Here is a 22,667-nt window from a genome sequence, read left to right on the forward strand (position 1 = left end):
TATGACGGAAAGCTTGCATATTATGCACAAGTAAAACTAAATATTTACCTGTAAAGACATATTATTGAAGTTTGCTGTTAAAGGTTTGTTGACATAGTCTTGAACATTTTTCCCATACTGTTGAGCACCAGAAGCTGTGTTTTCAAAAGAAGGTTGCTGATTGGTTGTTGTAAAGCCAGGCTGCTGATTGGTCTGCGGTGGTGGAGGATATCCCAGTCTCTGGTTGGTTAAAGTCTGAGGTTGTGGAGGAAATCCTGGAACTTGATTGGCTGATGACTGTGGTGGTGGAGGATATCCTGGAACTTGATTGACTGATGGCTGTGGCGGTGGAGGAAATCCTGGAACTTGATTGGCTGATGACTGTGGTGGTGGAGGATATCCTGGAACTTGATTGGCTGATGGCTGTGGCGGTGGAGGAAATCCTGACACCTGATTGGCTGATGACTGTGGTGGTGGAGTAAATCCTGGTCTCTGATTGGCCATAAACTGGTTCTGAGGAGGAAATCCTGGTCTCTGATTGGCTGGAAACTGGGGCTGAGGAGGAAATCCTGGAACTTGATTCGCTGAGGACTGAGGGGGTGGAGGAAATTCTGGTCTTTGAGTTGCTAATGATGGTGGAGTTGGGGGAAATCCAGGTCTCTGTATAGAAGACTGTGGCCGAGGAGGAAATCCTGCAACTTGACTGGTTGACAACTGGGGTTGTGGGGGAAATCTTGCAACTTGACTGGTTGACAACTGGGGTTGTGGGGGAAATCCTGCAACTTGGCTGGTTGACAACTGGGGTTGTGGGGGAAATCCTGGAACTTGACTGGTAGATAGTTGGGGCTGTGGAGGAAATCCTGCATGCTTAGTTGATGCAGTAGGTCCAAATCCAGGAACCTGTGGCTGAGTTGGAATCTGAGGCCCTTGAGTTGTAGATGACATCGCTTGTGGGGGAAAGCCAGGCACTTGGTTTATAGGGGCTGGTGGAAAAACAGCAGGTTGGCTATTGGGTGCTGATGTAGGAGGACCAAACCCTGGTTGTGTCTGGCCAGACATCCCTTGTGGCTGCATTCCCTGCCCTGATAATGGGGGAATCCCAGGCCTCTGACCTGGAGCAGACATTGGAGGCTGTACATTATGTGGAGTTTGTTGCATTGAAGAAGGAGGACCAACTGGTCTCGGTATGGCTGTCATATTTGGCTGGGATGCTGGAGAGAATCCAACCCCAGTAGTCAAACCTGGCTGCCACTGTGTGACTAGGGGCTCAGACTGGCTCTGGGGCAGTGACTGTTGTTCACCTGGGCCCAACTGCTCCTGGTCTGAAACATACACAATACTTTGTCCATACAAGTGCACGGGTTGTATATTGTATATTAAAATACTGGTATTTCTTAGTTTGTCCTAAATGTTGAGTGCCATATTTCTTTTTTGTTTGTCTAAATTATATTTCAAAACAGAATATGTTGTCTGTAAATGCTTTGATATGAGCAGCACAACATACACAAAAGGTCCTAAAAAATGTGTAAAAATCCACTTCCCCTACAGGATTTACAGCCTACAAAATCTGGTCTCCCAAACTATCACGTTTTTGATAGGCACCACTACAAAAAAAATCTCCAAATAAATTGTACAAATCAAGCTTTTTTGTATCTTATGAAAAAAAATGTCTAAATAATGCACATTTTTCAAAAGAAAGGTGCAATTGATCTGAAAAGGAGATCACCTGATAGAGAAAGTACGTGTATTTTGCATAACATATTCTTCCTAGTCAAGATTTTTGTTGCCAATTCGAATTTTACGCCCATGGAACAGTTTATGACACCATGACCCCTATCATCTAACACAATATAATTTTGGTTCAATATCACTTACATTATCAATATTTTACTTGCACATACAAGTGTATCTTTAAAAAAATACACAAGAGCTGTCTCCATAGGATGACATATGCCCACCATAAACACTTTGATAGAAGTTATGAGCATTTTTCTAAACCTAAACACATTTTTCGAAACCTAAACACGGACCCTAAGTTCAAGGTCAAAGGGTCAAAATGTGGGTGCGTATGGAAAGGCCTTGTCCATTTATACATGCATACCAAATATGAATGTTACATCTGAAGCGACATAGAAGAGAAGTTATGAGCATTTTTTTAAACCTAAGTGTGAAGGAAAGACAGACGCACAGACTGACAGATGAACAGACCGACAGTGCGATCACTATATGCCCTTCGGGGGGGGGGGGGGGGGGGGGGGGCATAAAAAGTACACTTCTTATGATATCAAAACAAAGATGCCATTGGCTGGGACTTGGCTACAATAAATCCTGTTACATGTATATTTAAAGTTTCTTTTAAAACAGTTAAGCTAAATACAATCCTTTTCAAGTAAGACCACAGTTCTAAACATGTTTTTACCAGGTGTTCCTCTGAACTGTCCTTCGAGTGCATCTAGACTCTGCTGGCTAAGGACAGCTGGTGAGTTAGTACGAGACGACCGCTGGGAGGGAGGACCTAAACAAGGGAAAAATGACATGGCATTAATGGGTCAAACTGAGCAACAATATTGATATACACAATGAAATTGAAGCATTTCAACACCGCATAATTTCTACATGGATTGCTAAACCTTTTAAATTATAATTTACATGTACATGTACTTTCTACAAGCACATGGAGAGATTCAAAGTATGTGCCTTTTCATCCAAAACATCAATAACATCATGAAAACAAGAGACGTGTTTGTCAGAAACACAATGGTCCCCTACTGCGCCACTTTGAAGCCATATATTTGACCTTTGATCTTGAAGGATGACTTTGACCTTGACCTTACACCACTCAAAATGTGCAGCTCTAAGAGATACACATGCATGCCAAATATCAAGTTGCTGTCTTCAATATTGCAAAAGTTATGGGCAATGTAAAAGTTTTTGGACGGACAGACAGACTGACGGACAGTTCAACTGCTATATGCCACCCTACCGGGGGCATAAAAATATATACCACAAAATTAATATATAGCTTATGAGACTACACATTTTAAATACCCAACTGCCAACCCACATAAGAAACAATTGCAACATAATTTATTGAACATGGACATATAATTGATACTTGGTTGGTGTTGCTACATTCTTAGCTTAGTATTCCAGTGTTACTGTCTAAGAATTCAAGTTACCAGCTTAAGAAATAAACGTAAATTAATTTCCATAGTTATATGGCAAAATATGGCAATTGAAAAACCTCAGGTAGACAAGTAATGAATAAAGAATCAAGGGTCATTCTAGAGGTCAAAAAAGGCGTTATTTTCCATCTAAGGAAAATGTTATCCCACTCTGATCAGATCATAGCAAAATCAAAATGGCAAACCTTCCAATAGCAATACTGTAGCAAGACCTGCAATGCACATTTAATAGTTTTGCATTCAAATGACAGATATGCTAATAATCACTAGGTTAATAGGTTACACTCAATAATTAAACTTTTCGTTAAATACAGCAAAAGTAGGGTCAATTATCTTTAATTTCTAAAAGCAGATGTGACTTCTCCCAAACAATTGGGGCTAGGATGACCAATGAAAAAATGAGTAATTTATACATAAGAACAAAATAATGTGGTAAGATGTATGTTTGAATAAGACAAAACTTGAACAAGGGCTGTTTGTAAAACATGCATGCCCCCCATATGGGCTGTCAGTTGTAGTGGCAGCCATTGTGTGATTACGTTTTTTGTCACTGTGACCTTGACCTTTGACCTAGTGACCTGAAAATCAATAGGGGTCATCTGCCAGTCATGATCATTGTACCTATGAAGTTTCATGAACCTAGGCGTAAGCGTTCTTGAGTTATCATCCGGAAACCATCTGGTGGGGACAGAGACCCCACGACACCAGTACATATTATAATCTGCAAATGTGGTCCTAAACTGCATCCAAGAACGAGTCACTGTGACCTTGACCTTTGACCTAGTGACCTCAAATTCAATAGGGGTCATCTGCCAGTCATGATCAATGTACCTATGAAATTTCATGATCATAGGCATAAGCGTTCTCGTGGATGGACATACGGACGGACGGACCGACATGTGCAAAACAATATACCCCCTCTTCTTCGAAGGGGGGCATAAAAAATGAGTAGGAAGATGCAAGTCAATTTATAACAAGAGTTCCGCGATCGGAGACATACATGTACATGCATGCCTCCCCAAAACAGGGCTTTGAACTAGTGACCCCAGTTTCAATAGGGGTCATCTACTGTCCAAGGCAAATGCACATGTGAAGTATCAAGCCAATCGGTTAATTTTTAGATGAGTTATTGATCTGAAACAATTTTCACACTTATTGTTACAGTGACCTTGACCTTTGACCTAGTGACCCAAATTTAAAAGGGGTCATAAACTGTCCAAGGCCAATCGGCATGAGAAGCATCAAGCCAATCAGTTAATCGGTTAACAAGTTATTGATCAGAAATGATTTTGATGCTTATTCAGACAGTGACCTTGACCTTTGTTATTAAGCGGAAACGATTTTCACACTTATTGTACCAATAACCTTGACCTTTGACCTAGTAACCCCAATTTCTATAGGGGTCAATTACTGTCTAAGGCCCATGCACATGAAAAGTATCAAGCCATTCGGTCAATTTGTTGACAAGTTATTGATCAGAAATGATTTTCACACTTATTGTGACAGTGACCTTGACCTTTGATCTAGTGACCCCAATTTCAATACAAGTCATCTACTGTCCAAGGCCAATGCACATGTGAAGTATCGAGCCAATCGGTCAATTCTTTGACAAGTTATTTATCAGAAATGATTTTCACACTTATTGTGACAGTGACCTTGACGTTTGACCTAGAGAACCCAATTTCAATAGGGGTCATCTACTGTTCACAGCTAATGCACATGTGGAGTTTCAAGCCAATCGGTCAATCCATTGACCAGTTATTGATCGGAAACGATCTGGTCTACCGACAGACCGACCGACATCCAGGAAAACAATATACCCCCTCTTCTTCAAAGGGGGCATAATACCTTATTAATGCCGGTACATGAAAGTCGACTTATAAAACTATCAAGTTTCTTAATAATAGATGACAAATTATGAAAACAATCCAAGTGACTTACTTTTTTAAATGAAGTCAAACAAGAGGGATATGATAAATACTAATAAATAATTTGTTTGACACCAAGATTTTTAATTTATTGGTGGACTTCTCTAACAATATTGAAGATTGCATGGTTTTTCAAGTAGTGGTTAGTAGTAGCTTAATATATAAGGAAGTGCATAGTATTTTGAAAGTACAAATAAATGACAGAAAACAGTAATATATTTGGAAATCTACTAAGAAGACACAAGTTGACAAGCATAATAACATCATTGATATTTCAGTGCTCACTAATAAAAACTGACAATAAACCCAGTAACACTGACTGTGAATCATGTACAACCATTTAAAATTGTTTTTAGAAAAATGCTTACAAATAAAACATGTTAAATGATATAAGAAACACATTTTAAAAACAAGAGCACCGCCTTGCGGGTGCAGACCGCTCATCTATATCTTTTTTAAATGTGAAGGGCCCTATCTCAATACTTCAATCAAACAGCACCGCATAACGGGTGCCACGCTTGGCTGCGAAAGCTAGTCAGATTTTTTTGATTTTTTTAGAGGTCAAAGTGACCTTGACCTTTGACCTAATGACCCAAAATGGGTTTGGCCTGTAGAACTCATCAAGGTGCATCTACATATGAAGTTTCAAAGTTGTAGGTGGAAGCACTTTGATTTTAGAGCCAATGTAAAGGTTTAAGCACGACAACGGACGGCGAGCATGCTATGACAAGACCTTGGGTTTTCTCCGAAAACAGCCTCGCTAAAAAGATGGAGGGGTGGGGTGGAGAGGGGTGTATAGTGTGGGGGTGTCAGGGCTTACTCTGCCATTTGCCAAATTAGCTTATGGCTACAAATTGACCGATTTGGCTACATAAAATTCTATTTGGCTACAACTTTTTCTTCATTAAAATTCATAAAATAGCCAAAAATTGAACAATTTTCCATAGCAAAGCGACTTTGGCTAAAGTAATTTTTGAGCCAGGGAAAGCCCCTGGATGTGGTCATTTATAACATTATCGTCCAAAAATAAGAAATAAAAATGAAAAAAAAAGTTATAAAAAATAAAAAATCGGGGGTGGGGGGGGGGTGGGGGGGGGGGGAGGGGGGATTCTTGGGTGGGATAGTTGGATCGTCTTTGAAAAAAATAATAAATAAATAAATATTTTTTTAACCTTGTTTAAAAAAAATTGGGGGGGGGGGGGTCGGTATAATGTGAGGGTGTGGTCATTTATAAGATGATCTTTCAAAAATAAAAAAAAATGAGGAAAAAAATCACTTTTTTTGGGGGGGGAGGCATGGTTTGGGTGGAGTATTGTAGTATTTCAGGTAAGAGTTCTTTTGTCAAAGTATCAATCAAATCAGATCATAAGTAACGAAGTCATGGCAATTTTAGCAAAATTTAATTATTTGACCTTGAGTCAAGGTCATTCAAAGGTCAAGGTAAAATTCAACTTGCCAGGTACAGTACTCTCATGATAGTATTAAAGTATTTGAAGTTTGAAAGCAATAGCCTTGATACTTTAGAAGTAAAGTGGATGTTAACACAAAATTTAACCATATACATATATATTCAAAGTTTATACTAAGTCAAAATGACAACCAGTGTTATACAACTTGTCCTGTACAGTTCCCTTATGACAGTTTGCGAGTGTTCCAAGTCTGACAGCAATAGCTATGATACTTTAGGACTTAAGTGGACCAAAACACAAAACTTAACAAATTTTTCAATTTTTTAAGTATAAAAGGCCATAATTCGGTCAAAATGCCAGTCAGATTTACAAACCTTTGCCTGCATAGTCCCCTTATAATAGTTAGTAAGTGTCGCAAGTATGAAAGCAATAGCTTTGATACTTAAGGAATAAAGTGGACCTAAACACAAAACTTAACCAAATTTGAAATTTTTTAAGTATAAAAAGGGCACATAATTCTGTCAAAATGCACGCCAGAGTTATCTAATTTTGCCTGCCCAGTCCCCTAATGATAGTAAGTACAACATGTAAGTGAACCAAGTTTGAATGCAATAGCTTTGATACTTTATGAGAAAAGTGGACCTAAACGCAAAACTTAACCGTACGCCGACGCCAAGGTGATGACAATACTAGCTCTTTTTTTTTTTAAATAGATGAGTTAAAAATAATGATATGGTGTTTGTGTCTTTACAGTAAGTTATTCAAGCATAGCATTATACATGACACAGCACCCTGAGAAAACTCCACAAGGTCCCACTCTGCCACCTCGGACACCCATCATGCATTTTGTGTTCTGATTACATCATAGAACAAGATATTTGATTTTTTGACTCTATTAACTAACTTTATTTTCACATTGAAAAAACAGTTTCATTCAGAACAATATTTTACATACGTGTAATATGAAATATTATACATATGTATACATGGTATATTGAAAAAATATGCCGCAGGGGTATAATGACTGGGCATGCTTTATGTGCCGTTTTTACATAGAGCACCCTGCGCTTTTCTAATCTTAGCTTGAGCACTGCTTTAACAATAAATCAGAAGACCTAGTAAATGGATGATACATGTACCATGAAACAAATAGACAGCTAAAGAATACATGTAAAAGGGAAAGATCTAGAGTGAAATACACTATAAATCCAATATAATGCGCTCCGTTAGAACACAGAATCCAACAAGACTATTGCCAAGCAATATAAAAAATTATGTCCCCTACCGGCTCCACCATTGTCAGATTTTTTAAAATATATATTTGTTGCCATAGCAACCAGAATTTTTGACGTAGGAAGAAAATTAAATGGCGAGCATAATGTCCATATTGCCAATTTGCCATCTATCCATGTTTAAAGTTTCATGAAAAAATATGAAGAACTTTTAAAGTTATCGCAGGATCCAGAAAAGTGTGCAGGAATGGATCCACCATTTTCAGCAGTATTTCTAGTCTATTTGTTGCCATAGCAACCAGAATTCTTGACGTAGGAACACAATGAAATGACATGCATAATCTCCGTATTGCCATCTGCCCATGTTTCAAGTTTCATAAAAAAAAATATGAAGAACTTTTAAAGTTATCGCACAATCCAGAAAAGTGTGACAGACTGACGTACAGACGGACGCACAGAGGGCAAACCATAAGTCACCGGTAGGGGACAATAACACGCAGGTGGGTCTTGACTCCCAATTTGGTTAAACCTTCCATTTTTGTCTACAGCGCTTGCTTGAAATTCAAATAAGGCAACACCATTGCGAAATTGCTCAATTTTATATATAACAGGCTTGTCCAGTTTACACCATGCCCCTATTGTACAGTGCAGGGCACCTTTTGTGATCCTAGATCTTTCCCTAACATATAGTAGAGAAGCACCACTACAGAAAACAGCACAAATCATATGGACTTTCTCAAAACTGCTGACCTGAGTTGGAGGGTGTTAATCCGGGTGTTAGGGTCATGCCAATCTGGTGGCTATACTGGCCATGACCATGAAATGGTACAGGCAATTCATTGGGTCTGTCTGGGAGCTCTTGAAAATTGGAGCATTAACATGTTCTTGTTAATTGATCTTACATTTAAGAACATTTGTTGATTTAATAATTGGGTTATGAAATTAAAATTAAATATACTATTTGTTACCTATTTTTTTTATAAAACGTATCTTATGAATATATGAACCAAAAGTTTTTAATTGATAAACTCTATTAATGCTAAAGTAATTCAAACAGCTAAGTAAATGGTTCAATACGATAGAAAAAAATAAATAAACTTGGAAAGCATTTGCATGCAATAATTATGCAAATAAAACATGCCGTCCAACATAATCATAGCAAGCAGTGTCCGACAAATTTCATATTTTTCAGGTATTTGGTAGCCCATAAAATTTTCCTACAAAATGATAAGATGCAGGTTTTCATCTTTATTTTATTTCTTCATTTACATAAATACATAATATGTATACATACATATACATAATACCGCAAGTAGCCTGATGTACACAGTCAATATCGTTAATAAATGTTACAGTACAGGCACTGTGTACTCAAATGTAAATGTACCAAAGAAAATCATATATTACATGTAGATATTACATGTATGTGCACATGTATGTGTACTTAAATTCGGACAGCACATTAAGTTGGAAACGTAAATAAAGCGTTTAGATGATCAATACGATTGACTCGTATGGTGTTAATCAATGCAATTGCCCTTTTTAACAACAAATACCGAGTTTCAAGAAATCACGCGTATTAAATCATTTATTTACTTGTGTCCGACTTTAGGTTCTGTCCGAATTTACGTATTGCATCCGTATGTTACGACATTAGTGTGCAGTCAGTATACAATACAATAATTGTTTCAATAATGAAGGAACTGATACAGTGTAACGGTAACGATACAGCGTGTTTACATTATATTTTATTAAGAGGAAATGTCAATGCCAAATATTTTGCGAGATACCCCAGTACTTTAGTTGAAATTCACAACGAAACTTTTAATGGAAATTAAATGATCTCAATGTTGCACCCGCTACGAAATATTTATTTACAAATAAATACACCCATGTCAATTTTTGCGCGCTTTTTATCTGGACCAGGGTCCTATACGTTTGTATAGGTCCCTGTCTGGACAAAGAAATTCATTTATTAAATGTAGAATTTTGTAACCTAAAATAGCTGTACACAACGCGTGCAAACCGTCGCAGGTGATTTACGCATGTTGCAATTGAACGGTCCTGATTGGGAGCTTATTTCATCATATCTTTAAATAGAATCATATGCCGAAATTCATTTGACACTTTAGAAAATTTCAAACGTTTGTGTCTATGACTCTCATCGTCTATATTACCCTCCCATAATTTGGTGTAAAAAAATAAATTGGGCATATATGGGATTATTGATTAACAGTCGATCAATCCAATTATTAATTGACAATGCAAACTAATTAGCAGGTGTTAACCGCGTTGTTATTAATATTCATTTTCGGTTTCATTACCGTTTTGAACAATCCGCTATTGTTTTGATTTATTTAATGTTCGGCGTCCTTGGATATTTAACGACATCAAAAACGTTGTCGCTCTTACTCATTGTTGCGGTTAACAAAGAATTCCAAACTGCGAAATGATGTTGCATCATGTGCGCCAACTATCCAGCCGGCTCTCATTATATTATTAGCAGACGACAAATGTTGATTCTGATTGAATGATTAAAATACGCTGTTACTGTTTACGACATTACCGCAAGTGATCGGTGACTGATAAGATAATTGATTGCTCTTTGTTATCGGATTATAAGCAATTCACGGTGTAGAAACACATGGTCAGCGTGTTTATTCTACGTATGTCTGTCAATAAACCAGGCTACCGCTCTTATAGATTTAAAGTAGCCTGACGGGCTTCAGCTGGAAAATTTCAGTAGCCCGATGAAAAATTTCGGTAGCCCCCGGGCTCCGGATTTGTCGGACACTGATAGCAAGCCACAATCCATTGATGATTCAAGCTTGCTTAAATTAAAGTTAACATTGAAGTGTAAGAAAACAAACAAAGATAAAGAAGATACCTTGAGGCTGAGACACAGGTTGAGAAAATGATCCCACTGGGGGCTGAAAGGCTGACGGCACTGGTGGGCGGGGCCCCAAACTAGGAGATCCCATGGGGCCAGACTGGCTTGCAGGAGGTGGTGGTCTCTGTTGCAAAGGTACAGTGGGTCGAAACTGGGGCAGTCCCTGAATTCCTGGCATCCCTGCCCGTGGTGGTGGGTTAAACTGTCCAGACGGAGGAGCATTTGTGCCATTAAAAAATCCAATTCCTGGCCCTGGAGGTCGTTGAGGGAACTGGTTTAGTGCTGATGCTGTTGGCATGCCATTTACACCTGGTGGTGGTGGTTGGAACATCTGCGGCGGCTGACCCACATTAGGACCATTTGCCACAGGTTGTGGATTCTTAATCATGCTGCCTTGAAAAGGAGGTGCGGGACCTGTTGAACCTTCATAAACAAAAATAATCATTTGTGGAGAATTATATCAAGTGTGACGACCAATGTTCTCCGGAAGCACAAGCAGACAGCTATTTCACCAGTTACATTTATTCAAGATGCTTGCTACTTTCCCTATCACATTCACATTGAAAAGGTGCAAATGCACCTGTTTTATTGCTTAGTTGCCGGGTACTTTGAAAATATAATTGACTTCTAAATTTTTTCTGGAGAACACTGGACAACAACAATTGTTTAAATAAATAAATCTAAAATAATGCCAAACAAATCATAACCTTATTATTAAAACACAATGATTTAGTGATCAAAAGTTGTTTATAATAAAAACAAACAAATTTCATCAGTAAAATGTATGAGTTTACCTTGCATAACCTTATGTTAACAAGCCATTTTCTCTAATATATTGAAACTTGTTTCTTTGTATATAGAAATGGTATATCAAGTGACCATGTAATTATAATGAAAGGTGTCAGCAAGTTATAATGCATTAAATATAGAGTATTTTAAGAATAAGTTCTACATTAAAGCCTATTACTAAAATGACAATGTGATTTCCAAATGTGTGAAAACACGTGTACTTAGCCAACACAACAAAATCAACGATATACAGAACGCCAACCTGCTGAGCTTTGCGGTTGACCTGTTACTCCGGGAGGTGTATTTTGCCAGCCGTAGTTAAAATTGTGAGCATCTGCCATCGTTTATTCGGATACAACCATCATGACACTTTTGACAGGTGATTTTAATCGATGGTGTTGACAAAAACAACACCCTTTTTTAACAATGGACTCCTGGGGTTCCTGACAAATTAATACAATAATTTGTACATAATTTTTAGGAATTGTGTTTGAAAGTATAAATTGAAAAGGATCGGTTATTAATGAGTCTTAATCGGCGTAAAAGTGATCAATTTGTCAGATCCTCACTTTCAGAATCTCACAGGATATAAATTTCGCGCATGCGCATTTGAAACCCGACGTGGCAAACGTGTTTATCTCCCGTTGTTTCGGCAACATTCCACTATGATTTCCAAAGCATTCAAGAACGATAAACTGCGAGAGAAAAAATGCAACCATGCTTTACTTTACAGTGTTTTTTATTATACAAAGATGTCATTTTAAAACAACTTATAAATATATTTCACATAATATAATGAAAATACGTTTATCTTATAACACAAAACTCAGTAAAACGTATTCAGAAACAATTAACACCAAGCATGACAGAACTCACAATATCTGCTTAATTACATGACAGCGAAATGTCTAAACTATTTTACAAGCCCCTGTTCTTTGAGCTGTTCATATTAACTTCTTTATTGACATGCACCACGTGTAAAAAAAAGAAATGCCATGCCATATTATTCTAGAAAAGGCGGTGTTGTAAACCATGTCAAAATATCGCGTAACTGTGATAATAATTATTGAGTTTATTTCAATAAAATTCGTGACCTGATGAAAGTCCAGGTACGTTATCAGTAGATAATTTTTTATTAACATCCCTATGTATTTTCTTAAACGAGCAATGCATGAAAGTACACACTGGTAGGGATTTTCTACATGCAAGCGTTGAACAACTTGACGCATTTACCGCAATATCGTATAATTGGTTGAAATGGAAAAGTAAAATGTTCCGCCACTAAAGATGTTACTCGACGTTTAACAATTTAAAGTCCTTGTCAGTTGAAAATGTTACACGAGAAAATATGCGATGATTCGACTGAATATCATTTAGACTTAAGGTAAATGAGACAACTTATGTTATGATATGTGAAACAGCTCGCAAGTGTATTCTTTAATAGGTTTTGAGCTTTTTTTTGCTTTGGGATTAGATCCTATTTTGTCTCTTCTTTCAGTGGGGGGATCATTAAGACGAAGAAGGAGAAAACAAAGAACAAAGAGAAAACAGGAGAATAATTAGAGTGATAAGAATAATATTATAAGATTCATTTGTCATAGTGTGCATCGTTATAATGCAATAGCATTTCATTAAGAACTTTTCAGCGCAGCGTCACTATAGCTAGTCTGATACTCGATATGTTGATAATTGTACTCTGCCCACGACAACGGATATATTACCACCTGGCAATGAAGTGTTCTCCAATAACCGCCATATCACCAGTATGTGACCTTCCACAGATAATACATACTGTTTACATACGCGATTATAAGTCCATAAGGTCAGATACGGGTAACATTAGATACGGTATATACTAGAGATTCTATAAATGCATTAATAAATAAAAAGACATGCATTTTTCGGTACAATTACTACTCGTTCTTTTGTCTGGATGCAGCTCTTGTGTTTTCGGAATAGCGTTTCCTTCTCTCTTTGCCCCATCATCGGAGACAAATTACTGCTGCCTGCCACCTAACTGGGAAGCTCTTATGTACTTTGACTTTGGAACGGTATATATTGATCAGGCATAATAACAATATTTGTGTTGATTTTTTATCAATTGTCTGTCTGTATTTTGTTATCAGCATTCAGTAGACACAACAGCAGCAGTATATGCATCATCATCATCATCATCATCATCATCATCATCATCATCATCATCATCATCATCATCATCATCATCATCATCATCATCATCATCATCATCATCATCACCATCATCATCATCATCCTCGTCGTCGTCGTCGTCGTCGTCGTCGTCGTCATCGTCATCGCCATCGCCATCGTCATCATCATCATCATCATCATCATCATCATCATCATTATCATCATCATCGTCGTCATCGTCATCATCATCACCAACACCATTATCATCATCATCATCATCATCATCATCATCATCATCATCATCATCATCATCATCATCATCATCATCATCATCATCATCATCATCATCATCACCAACACAATTATCATCATCATAATCATCATCATCATCATCATCTTCATCATAATCATCATCATCATCATCATCTTTCTCGTCGTCATCGTCATTATACTCATCATCATCTGCATACATCAGCAGAAGCCTTAGCAGCACCATCATCATCACTGTCAATGTCATCACAAATAATATAATTGTAATGTAATTGTCATCTCCATCCTCTTAAAAAAAGGAAAATAAATACCACCACCTTCTTGTTAAGTTGTTTTACCCAAATACTAAAATTATCAACGATATCTAATAATTATACGAACTTCGTATACATACAGAGCACTTCCTTAGTGTACGTTAACGGGACATTGAAAGCAGCGTATAGCGTCTCGAAGAAGAAAGCCGTCTTCAAGTTGACAGGGATAGAGCAGAATCCGTGTTTACCATACCCATTGCCATATGATGCCGTAATGCTGTACGATTTTGAAAATGTAGGTATTATAAAACGCACCGTTTGATATGGTGTCTGAGCATTGGCCCTTTTTTAATTCTGCCTTGTATATATGTCGGCCTTTCGTGTTTGTGATCTTCTCCGAAACCATCAGCACGCCAGAACGACATATGTGAAATAAGAAAACCATGGAATGCTTTTATATTTTATTGAGATGTTTGCAAAACGTTTTGTCAGTTATTTGCGTTGGATGCAACTCACAGTATTATCCCATATTGGATTGGGATGTATTTAAGCAAAACCTCTCAGCTTTGAATGACATAATTCTTATTGAGTACTAGTAAATTAAATTGGCTTGCTCTCGGTGTTGTATCATGCATGAATAACGCAAGTCGTTGGGAGACCGGCATCAAAGCTGCTTGTTTGTTGAGTTTAACATGTAGTTTAAGACCCATTGAATTGAAAGCCCCAGAAGTATAAAGGCACTCGTGAGTCTGTGTCCAGGGTAAAATAAGTACCTGGTCTTAAGCGAATATCCAAAAGAACGCTCGTGCACGTGCCTTAATTGCCGTGCAGTTCGCGAAGTCTAATCCATTACGACAATATCCACCAATAGAACATGGTTAGAAGAGACCTAAAACTGAAATATACCAAAGAATGACAGGTTGAATGTCGTCCCGGACCAGCCAGTGCCCCGGACTGCTCTGGCTGTCATCCTATGACATTTACCGACCTTGCCATTAGCCCGCCTTTCCACGCGACACGCTGCGTATATTGTTTTTGTTGCGACAGGAAACCGCTTATTTCGTTAGCGGCGGCGAGTGTCAGAAAAATGCGATGGAAAGCAACATCACCCTGCAGTGTATACCACGTACGTAAGATATTTTCTCGTGTTGTGCCTCTAAAATATCTCAAATCAACGTCAACAACGTGTTACCAATGCTTATGCGTAGCATATCTGAACACGAGTTAAGCTTAAACAAGAATATTGAAAAACCTTTAGTGAATGGACGTTAGATGTTTCACCAAATCTATACAGTCTTGAAATTGTGTAGTTTTACTTTTTTATTATCCTTCTACATTGACGCGCTTATGCGTTAGTTTTAGATTAGAACAAAGCATTAAACTTTTGGGGGATTTTATTTCGAGCAAATGGATATGTTCTACCACTGTAAGGGTTGGCGAAGCAGTTGTTGTCTGGTGTGTTCGGAACGGGGCCGGTGATTCGTCACATACATACGTTCCAGTTCACACAGGAGTACGACACTCCTTGGCAGATCACAGCCACCGTCTACACAAACGGTACGTTATAATAACGTTTAACGAGCAACGTTTTCCGAAAATATTTATAGATTCTCTACCAACTGTTAGTCTGTTACCCCTAACCCACTTTCTCAACAAAATCGTTCTCCTTCAAATTCTTACAAACGATACAGACATTTACCGGTATCCGTACAGACACATAAAGTCAGATACATGTATATTATTTTCGGAGAGGAACAATTAGCAAGAACTATACAACCAAGAACCAATGCTTGTTTTATTTATTTCTGTTGACTCAGCCACTAACCAAATTATCTAATTATTTTACATTAATGTATTTTAGACATCATCCCAATAGAGCCGCGTGAGTGTGGTCTGATCACCGTGTCCTCCTTTGCCCCTGCGTTCAACTTCAACAGCGGTATCTTGTACACGCTCAACGTCATGGACATGGGCGAAATAAAAACGCCGGGTATATTTGATGTACCAAAATATTGTCATTGACTATAGCCTTTTGCGTTGTTTCGTACGGACATGTAGATATACACGTATTTTCAAGCACAATTGCTGTAGTTCGAACACCATTACAGGTACTCAATAATATGGCTAATCATGTTACTAAGATAAATATTTGAAATGTGTTGTTCTGTTTCTTTTCAAGTTCATAATCAATTCTTGTAATCGCTCATCTTCATATCGGCAAAACACATAGCAGAACAAAAAGTAATGTTGCTGCAAAACTACCAATTACTTATGGTCTTGAAATACAGCACAACCTCGAAAATACGACGAGTCAGAGGTATGAGGCTAGTTTATGCAATATTAAGTCAAATAAGTGACACATGTTGACCCAAGGTGCTATTTGAAGAAGCTTTTTGGTATCCAAATTAGCTCAAACATATAAGCTATGATGAACATAAAATGCTAATCTGCGTTCAAGGTACTCCAGGTGCTCAAGGTAATAAATAAATTGTATTAAGATTGCATGAAAAATGCGGAATAAATAGCCACAACAGTCCCTAAATTTACGCCTGGAAGAGAACATACACGTCGTGCTTAAATAAGAACAAATCAAACAAAAGCAACCAAGTATTGTTTTACACAATTTCAAAAGCTTGACTGCTGAGAGTTCTATCAAGGTTCGATATAAATAGCAATCTACCATGAGCACATTGTGCATATGTCAAACAGACACATCATTTTCAAATTTGCAAACAGAACACCATCATATATGCATTATTTTAAATGCAAAAAGGTTGCAAAATGTGATCTTTTCTAAACTACAAAAAAATAAAAAAATAAAATAAAAAAATACAATCATTTGATTTTTTATCAATACACTGAACGTAAAATAGTTAAATTTGATCATTATTATGCAGAGACAAAATACCTCTATACAAACTAACATTAAAAGGAGTATATACAAATACACATGTAAGAAAAGAAAAAAGTACAAGGTCAGAACACGAACAGTACGCAAGACAGGATACAAACAAACATTTTTAGAACAAACAATGGCGAACAGAGAAAGCATATTTGAAGAATAACATCAAAAAGGATATTCACTTTTACACTTACATTTAATTTATTTTCCAATGAATCTCAAAAGAAAATCACATATGATGGCGATGACGAATGTGGGAATTTGATTTACAAAACTGTTCAACAATTTAAAAGCGAAGACATCGTTGTTTAGAGGACAAGCATAATTGAACAATCACATACTTATTTGCTGTCAGTGATTGATCTCAAAAAAGGGGTTAACTTTTTTATATTCTTATAGGTTACTCTCTGTTCTCTATATACCAAAAACACATTTATAGTTGCTTACCTTAGCCATTAAAATCAAACAGCCTGACACGGAGAGTAGCATAGTAAATGTACAACTAAAAATATACCGCACACTGCTGTGTCTAAGGCAAATCAGCCACGCATATGGCCTAGTTGAGGGGCATGCAACTCAGGATAATATCTATACTTGCGTGTGAAAATATCTGTCTGCAAATCTTAACAAGTTTCAATTTAATATCTTGAGAAACGTAGACGTAGTTTGTTTCACAGACCGTAAAAGCATATGCATAAACATAACTCTCTTCAAATGCACATAAATATATGGTCGTGTACGTAATTCCGGCCACTTTTGGGACTATTTTAAGAAAATCTTTTGTTTTAGGCAACTGATTGAAACTAAACTTCACATATATAATCCTGGGTTCAAAACTCACCTAGCATGACAATTTCAATAGAATTAGATCAGTGTATGTTACTTTTATGAACAGAAATTCATGACATATAAATTATTAATTTTCGTAGGGCAGTTGTACAGAAAAAAATCGGCCACTTTCAGATTAATCTGCAGGTACAATTACAAACAGGCACTCCCGGCAGGCGCTGTTAATAGGGAACTGAAAATTCATAAAAAATATTTATTTGTAATAATTTTTATCAATTTTTTCTAATATAGCTAAGAAAGTAAAAACATTTTGTTTAAAAGTTGACTTTAGTGTCGATTTTTAGTAAACGCTTACCGGGGGGGGGGTATATTTAATTTTACAACATGTAACCTATTATTATTCTAATCAAGGGAGGTAATTTATATATTAAAAGTTTATATTTAGGTCCTGATTTTTATGTTTAAAATGTATGTTTTTTTATAAAAATTAATTGAAAATACCTTAATTAAAGTTTATCAGATAGAAATAATAATAATTTTATCACATTTATTTGTTTCTTATATAAATATAATTTTCGATGATGACGTCACTTTTCCCATATGAGAAATATTTCGTGTTATGTTTGAGACATTTTAATGCAAACATTTACAGTGATATGCTTCCTTAATTTGCAAAATATTGAGAGTAGGGTTGGTTTTGAAGTTGATTGTTAAAAAAATAATCAAAATATGTGTGTTTACATCATGAACATGATTAAACACAGGTGGCCGATTTTTAACGTACAGGCCGGAATTACATACTCGACCATGAGTGGATCACTGGGAATGAAAAAAACACATGTCTTATACATATATACACGTAACGGTAACAACATATTTCAAGTTTCAATTCAATCGCTTACGAAAAACTATTTCGCCCCAATACCTTTCGTGCGGAAAGATTGACAAACTAACCAATGGACCAACCGAGAAAAATTAAGATTCATATATATTCCCTTTCGTTTGCCATTGCCATTCGAAATTATAACCAACAATCTCACAGAGGTAGAATAATTATTATAAGTCAATGAACAACTCCTTGTCGTTATGGTGTGTGATTGTTTGACCACATGTACTAACACCTAATAACTGTGCAGCACAACTAAAAATGTTGTTCATTTATATAATTAACAGAAATGCATCAAACATGCCTTTGCAATTTATATTTTAAAAAGTTTAACTGACGATAACCCTCGCTTTTGATAATCGTACATGCTGTAAGAGATAATTTTGCAATCAACACAAGAGTTTCAGTGAATAGTTCATAGTTTAGCATAATGCCATTTTGCAAATAAATTAAAAAAGGTCGCCCTGGCGTTGAGGATATGGTGTCCGCCTAGCGATCGGGAGGTCATGGGTTCAATCGCCACTGTGAGAGCGTTTTTTTAAGATTTTCCCCACAAGACACCCGCACAGGTTCTACCCAGGAAAATGACTCGTGATTGCTTCAATTGACCTTGGGCATTCGGTGCAATCGAGCTAAAATAAATAATAAACTAAAAAGTATCATTGATTAAAAACAGAATGTTCACATAATATTCGACACAAGACATATCATGTTGATTGTGGTTGGAGTTGGTGAAAGGTAAAGAGTTCAATGAATGAAATCAAAGATATACGGATATATTGATTGTGGTTGGAGTTGGTGAAAGGTAAAGAGTTCAATGAATGAAATCAAAGATATACGGATATACTGATTGTGGTTGGAGTTGGTGAAAGGTAAAGAGTTCAATGAATGAAATCAAACATAGCATATGTCTTTTTCTGGTTTCTTTTAGTGGTTTGTCGGGCATTGCTATTTGATTCGATATCGAGAATCATCGCGCTCATGCTTAATACATTAGTCAATATGGTGGAATAATTCTTGTTAAATTAATCAAAAAACATATTTATCATGGTATTGTTGAAAACACATTAAGAATCTAGTATTGACATACCATAATTATATTGCCGAATATCTTCATTAAACATATCTCTGGTCTAAAGAAATTTCCAGTTCACCTAGTTCACGCGATAGCGTCTATATTATATAACGATTATTTTACTGGCCGCGAACTGTCCTCCATCCCCATGCCATGCGGGTCGGAATGCGATTCATTAAAGTGAGGTCACGCTCCCACTGCTGGGACGACGGCTTGTTTAAAACTTTATACTTTTACATGTTTAATGTTCAATTTCGAAAACAATTAAAAATGGTTTGGCCAAAACGAATATCAGGATAGGGAAAAACGATACTTTTATGAACTTAAATATACTTGTACACAGACAGCAATATAGAAGTAATTACTAAATATGAGAACATAGCCTTTAAGTACAAACGCTTTGGCGCTGACAATCCTCTGAATATAATTGGGCACACACACACTGTATTGATGTCAAGAGTTGAGTGTAAAACTGTTATGTCAATGAAGCCTTTTCATTAAAGATAAAATTGTTTCATGCTGAACACGCAATAAAACTGTGTTACAAAGACGCGGTCATTTTTCCAATGTTCTGGTGGATTATGCTCAAATCAGCCAATAGAATAAATGAAGTGTATTCATTCGTGTCTAACCGCGGGAAATTTTATTTGAATTGTATTGGACACTTACAAAGGTTAGGTAAGGTGAAAAGCTGGCTTACACAGCTATGCCGAAAAAAGAATAACATCTTTGGCCAAGAAAAATGTTAAAAATATGTGTATGTTTATTGAAAATCATAATTCAACAGATTTTCATCGCATATAGCACATGGACGATGGTCCGCCGTCGCCCAACTAAAATAGCATGTAAAACCATGTATGCGCATGCTCAGTGGCGGGCGCAGTAAATAATTAAAGTGAAAGTAGCTTTCGCCGCCATTTTGTGTGGATGGTGTCAAAATAATTAGACGGTATCTATTGTATATTGACCCCATATTTATGTTGTCATTGCTTATCTTTTTAGTAATGTGTTTCGTGTCGTAGCCTTGCGTTTGCCCTATATCATGTTCGCACTGGGTTCTGTTCGACCTTAATTGTAGTATCGATTCAGTGGAAGTCATACAGTTGGGTCAGTAGTTTCGGATCAACAGAAGTTCCGAATCAGTAGCGTGAATTACATATCTTTACGAAAAAAATACATTCAATTTTGAAGTGAAGCTAATATTCGTAAAGTCCATCCATTTTCAGTCCTATCGAGCCATTTCCCACGTTTTTTGAGCAAAAATTGATGTTAGGCGACCCTTTAATTTGTAAAGGGTGGATTAATTTACCTACGCACCGCTTACGTCAAATCGAGGCCAGACTTTATTGTGGACCACCAAAACCTAAATGTACGTTGGCATGCAGGGGAACATGCGTATACGGGAGCTTACCGGGTTTAAGTGAGGTTAGTTGGAACTTACTTCCAAGATGGCGTCGTTTTTGTGTTTTTCGTGAAGGAACAGCGGATATTTTCACCTAGTACACCCTTTCGGCTCTACAATATTTGTGCTTCTCTCGGTTTTTTGTTTCATTACCGTATACGTCGGAATAATAAAGTTATTGAAGCAAAACCGGCCACAAATGTGTTGTTTAATTTCTTGACCTTCGATATTTTAGATGTTCTCATATTATTTTCTCGTATAATAAAAACTGTGTGTGCATGTTTACAGTAAAATATAACATAAATCACGATTATTTTTATTATCTTGACGCGTTTTTATGTCTATTTATTCATTAAATGCTAATTACAATGGTTTAACCCCCCCCCCTTTTAGAACTGACTTCTTTTTAAGCACATTTTGGGACCCGACTTCCAAATGACACACAGCTCTTTCCTATGTAAGAAGGTTTTACACGAAATAACTGTCGTGAATGAATTCCGCATTGGTGCTAATGTTTTGGGGAACATTTCCTCTCTAGAGATCAATAGATATCATTTTGTTTTATTATTAAATGTCATATTATTAATTTGTATTATTATATGTTTTATCACATACCTAACGCTAACATATGGTGTGCGTAATATGAGGCATTTTACGGTATTGTTTACAAAGTGTAAATCTTACCTGTTTATTTTAACACATATGAACTTACTTATGTTTGAATATGCCTCAAACGGAATACTTTGCTTACTAAAAGTAAAACTATGCTTACTATTTCCAGGTATCAAGACATTGAGGATGCCAAGATTAAACAAGAATATCAGTGAAACTGATGGATGCTCCCCGATGATGCGCTTTGTGAATCTATGTGTTAAAAACCACCTAAAAAAATCTATTGTCAGCCTCGGTGACCTTGACCTTGACCCCAGTGACCCCAAACCTCATCAAAAGGTAGAGGTCCATTCAAGGTACCTAAATGCCAAATATGAAAGCGATTGGTAAAGTATTGAAGGCGCTATGAGAAACGGTAGCAAAAGTGTGACGGAAGGTAGGAAGGAAGGAAGGAAGGAAGGAAGGAAGGAAGGAAGGAAGGAAGGAAGGAAGGAAGGAAGGAAGGAAGGAAGGAAGGAAGGAAGGAAGGAAGGAAGGAAGGAAGGAAGGAAGGAAGGAAGGAAGGAAGGAAGGAAGGAAGGAAGGAAGGAAGGAAGGAAGGAAGGAAGGAAGGAAGGAAGGAAGGAAGGAAGGAAGGAAGGAAGGAAGGAAGGAAGGAAGGAAGGAACTACAAACTGGCAACTATATGCTCCACCGAAAATATTTTCGGGGAGCATAAAAAGAAGGCGTTACGAAGAGTGTACCGCTCTAGAAAGCGAAACGTACATGAAAACCCACCAATCAAACAAAAAAGAAAACGTCGAAGTACCACGCCAGTTAAACACACAAAACAATGACATATACGTGCAATACAACTGTAATGAAAAACAGAAAAGGGTCAAACCAGTTCGATACTATTTTATTGTTTTGTGACCAAA

General features: G+C 37.0%; 2 protein-coding genes across 4 annotated transcripts in view; both read right to left on the bottom strand.

The window, feature by feature from the left end:
• Positions 1–12,025, bottom strand: part of LOC127867634 (protein transport protein Sec24A-like) — a 36,030-nt gene extending 24,005 nt beyond the window's left edge. For 2 of the 3 annotated variants that reach the window (XM_052408939.1, XM_052408938.1), the window contains exons 1-5: positions 11,675–12,025; positions 10,621–11,046; positions 8,484–8,591; positions 2,399–2,494; positions 49–1,301 (exon numbers count right to left, since the gene is read on the bottom strand). In XM_052408939.1, coding sequence (XP_052264899.1) covers positions 49–1,301; positions 2,399–2,494; positions 8,484–8,591; positions 10,621–11,046; positions 11,675–11,753 — 1,962 coding nt within the window. In that variant the 5' untranslated portion in view covers positions 11,754–12,025. The remainder of the gene's footprint in view (positions 1–48; positions 1,302–2,398; positions 2,495–8,483; positions 8,592–10,620; positions 11,047–11,674) is intronic. The other variant, XM_052408940.1, reaches the window with a different exon arrangement.
• The window catches only part of LOC127867635 (alpha-(1,3)-fucosyltransferase fut-6-like), an 89,004-nt gene continuing 70,833 nt past the window's right edge, over positions 4,497–22,667 (bottom strand). Inside the window, exon 4 of the transcript XR_008043589.1 lies at positions 4,497–4,832. The gene's annotated coding sequence lies outside the window, so the exon portion shown is untranslated. The remainder of the gene's footprint in view (positions 4,833–22,667) is intronic.

The sequence above is a fragment of the Dreissena polymorpha genome, chromosome 2, assembly GCF_020536995.1.
Source record: "Dreissena polymorpha isolate Duluth1 chromosome 2, UMN_Dpol_1.0, whole genome shotgun sequence".
Taxonomy (NCBI): domain Eukaryota; kingdom Metazoa; phylum Mollusca; class Bivalvia; order Myida; family Dreissenidae; genus Dreissena; species Dreissena polymorpha.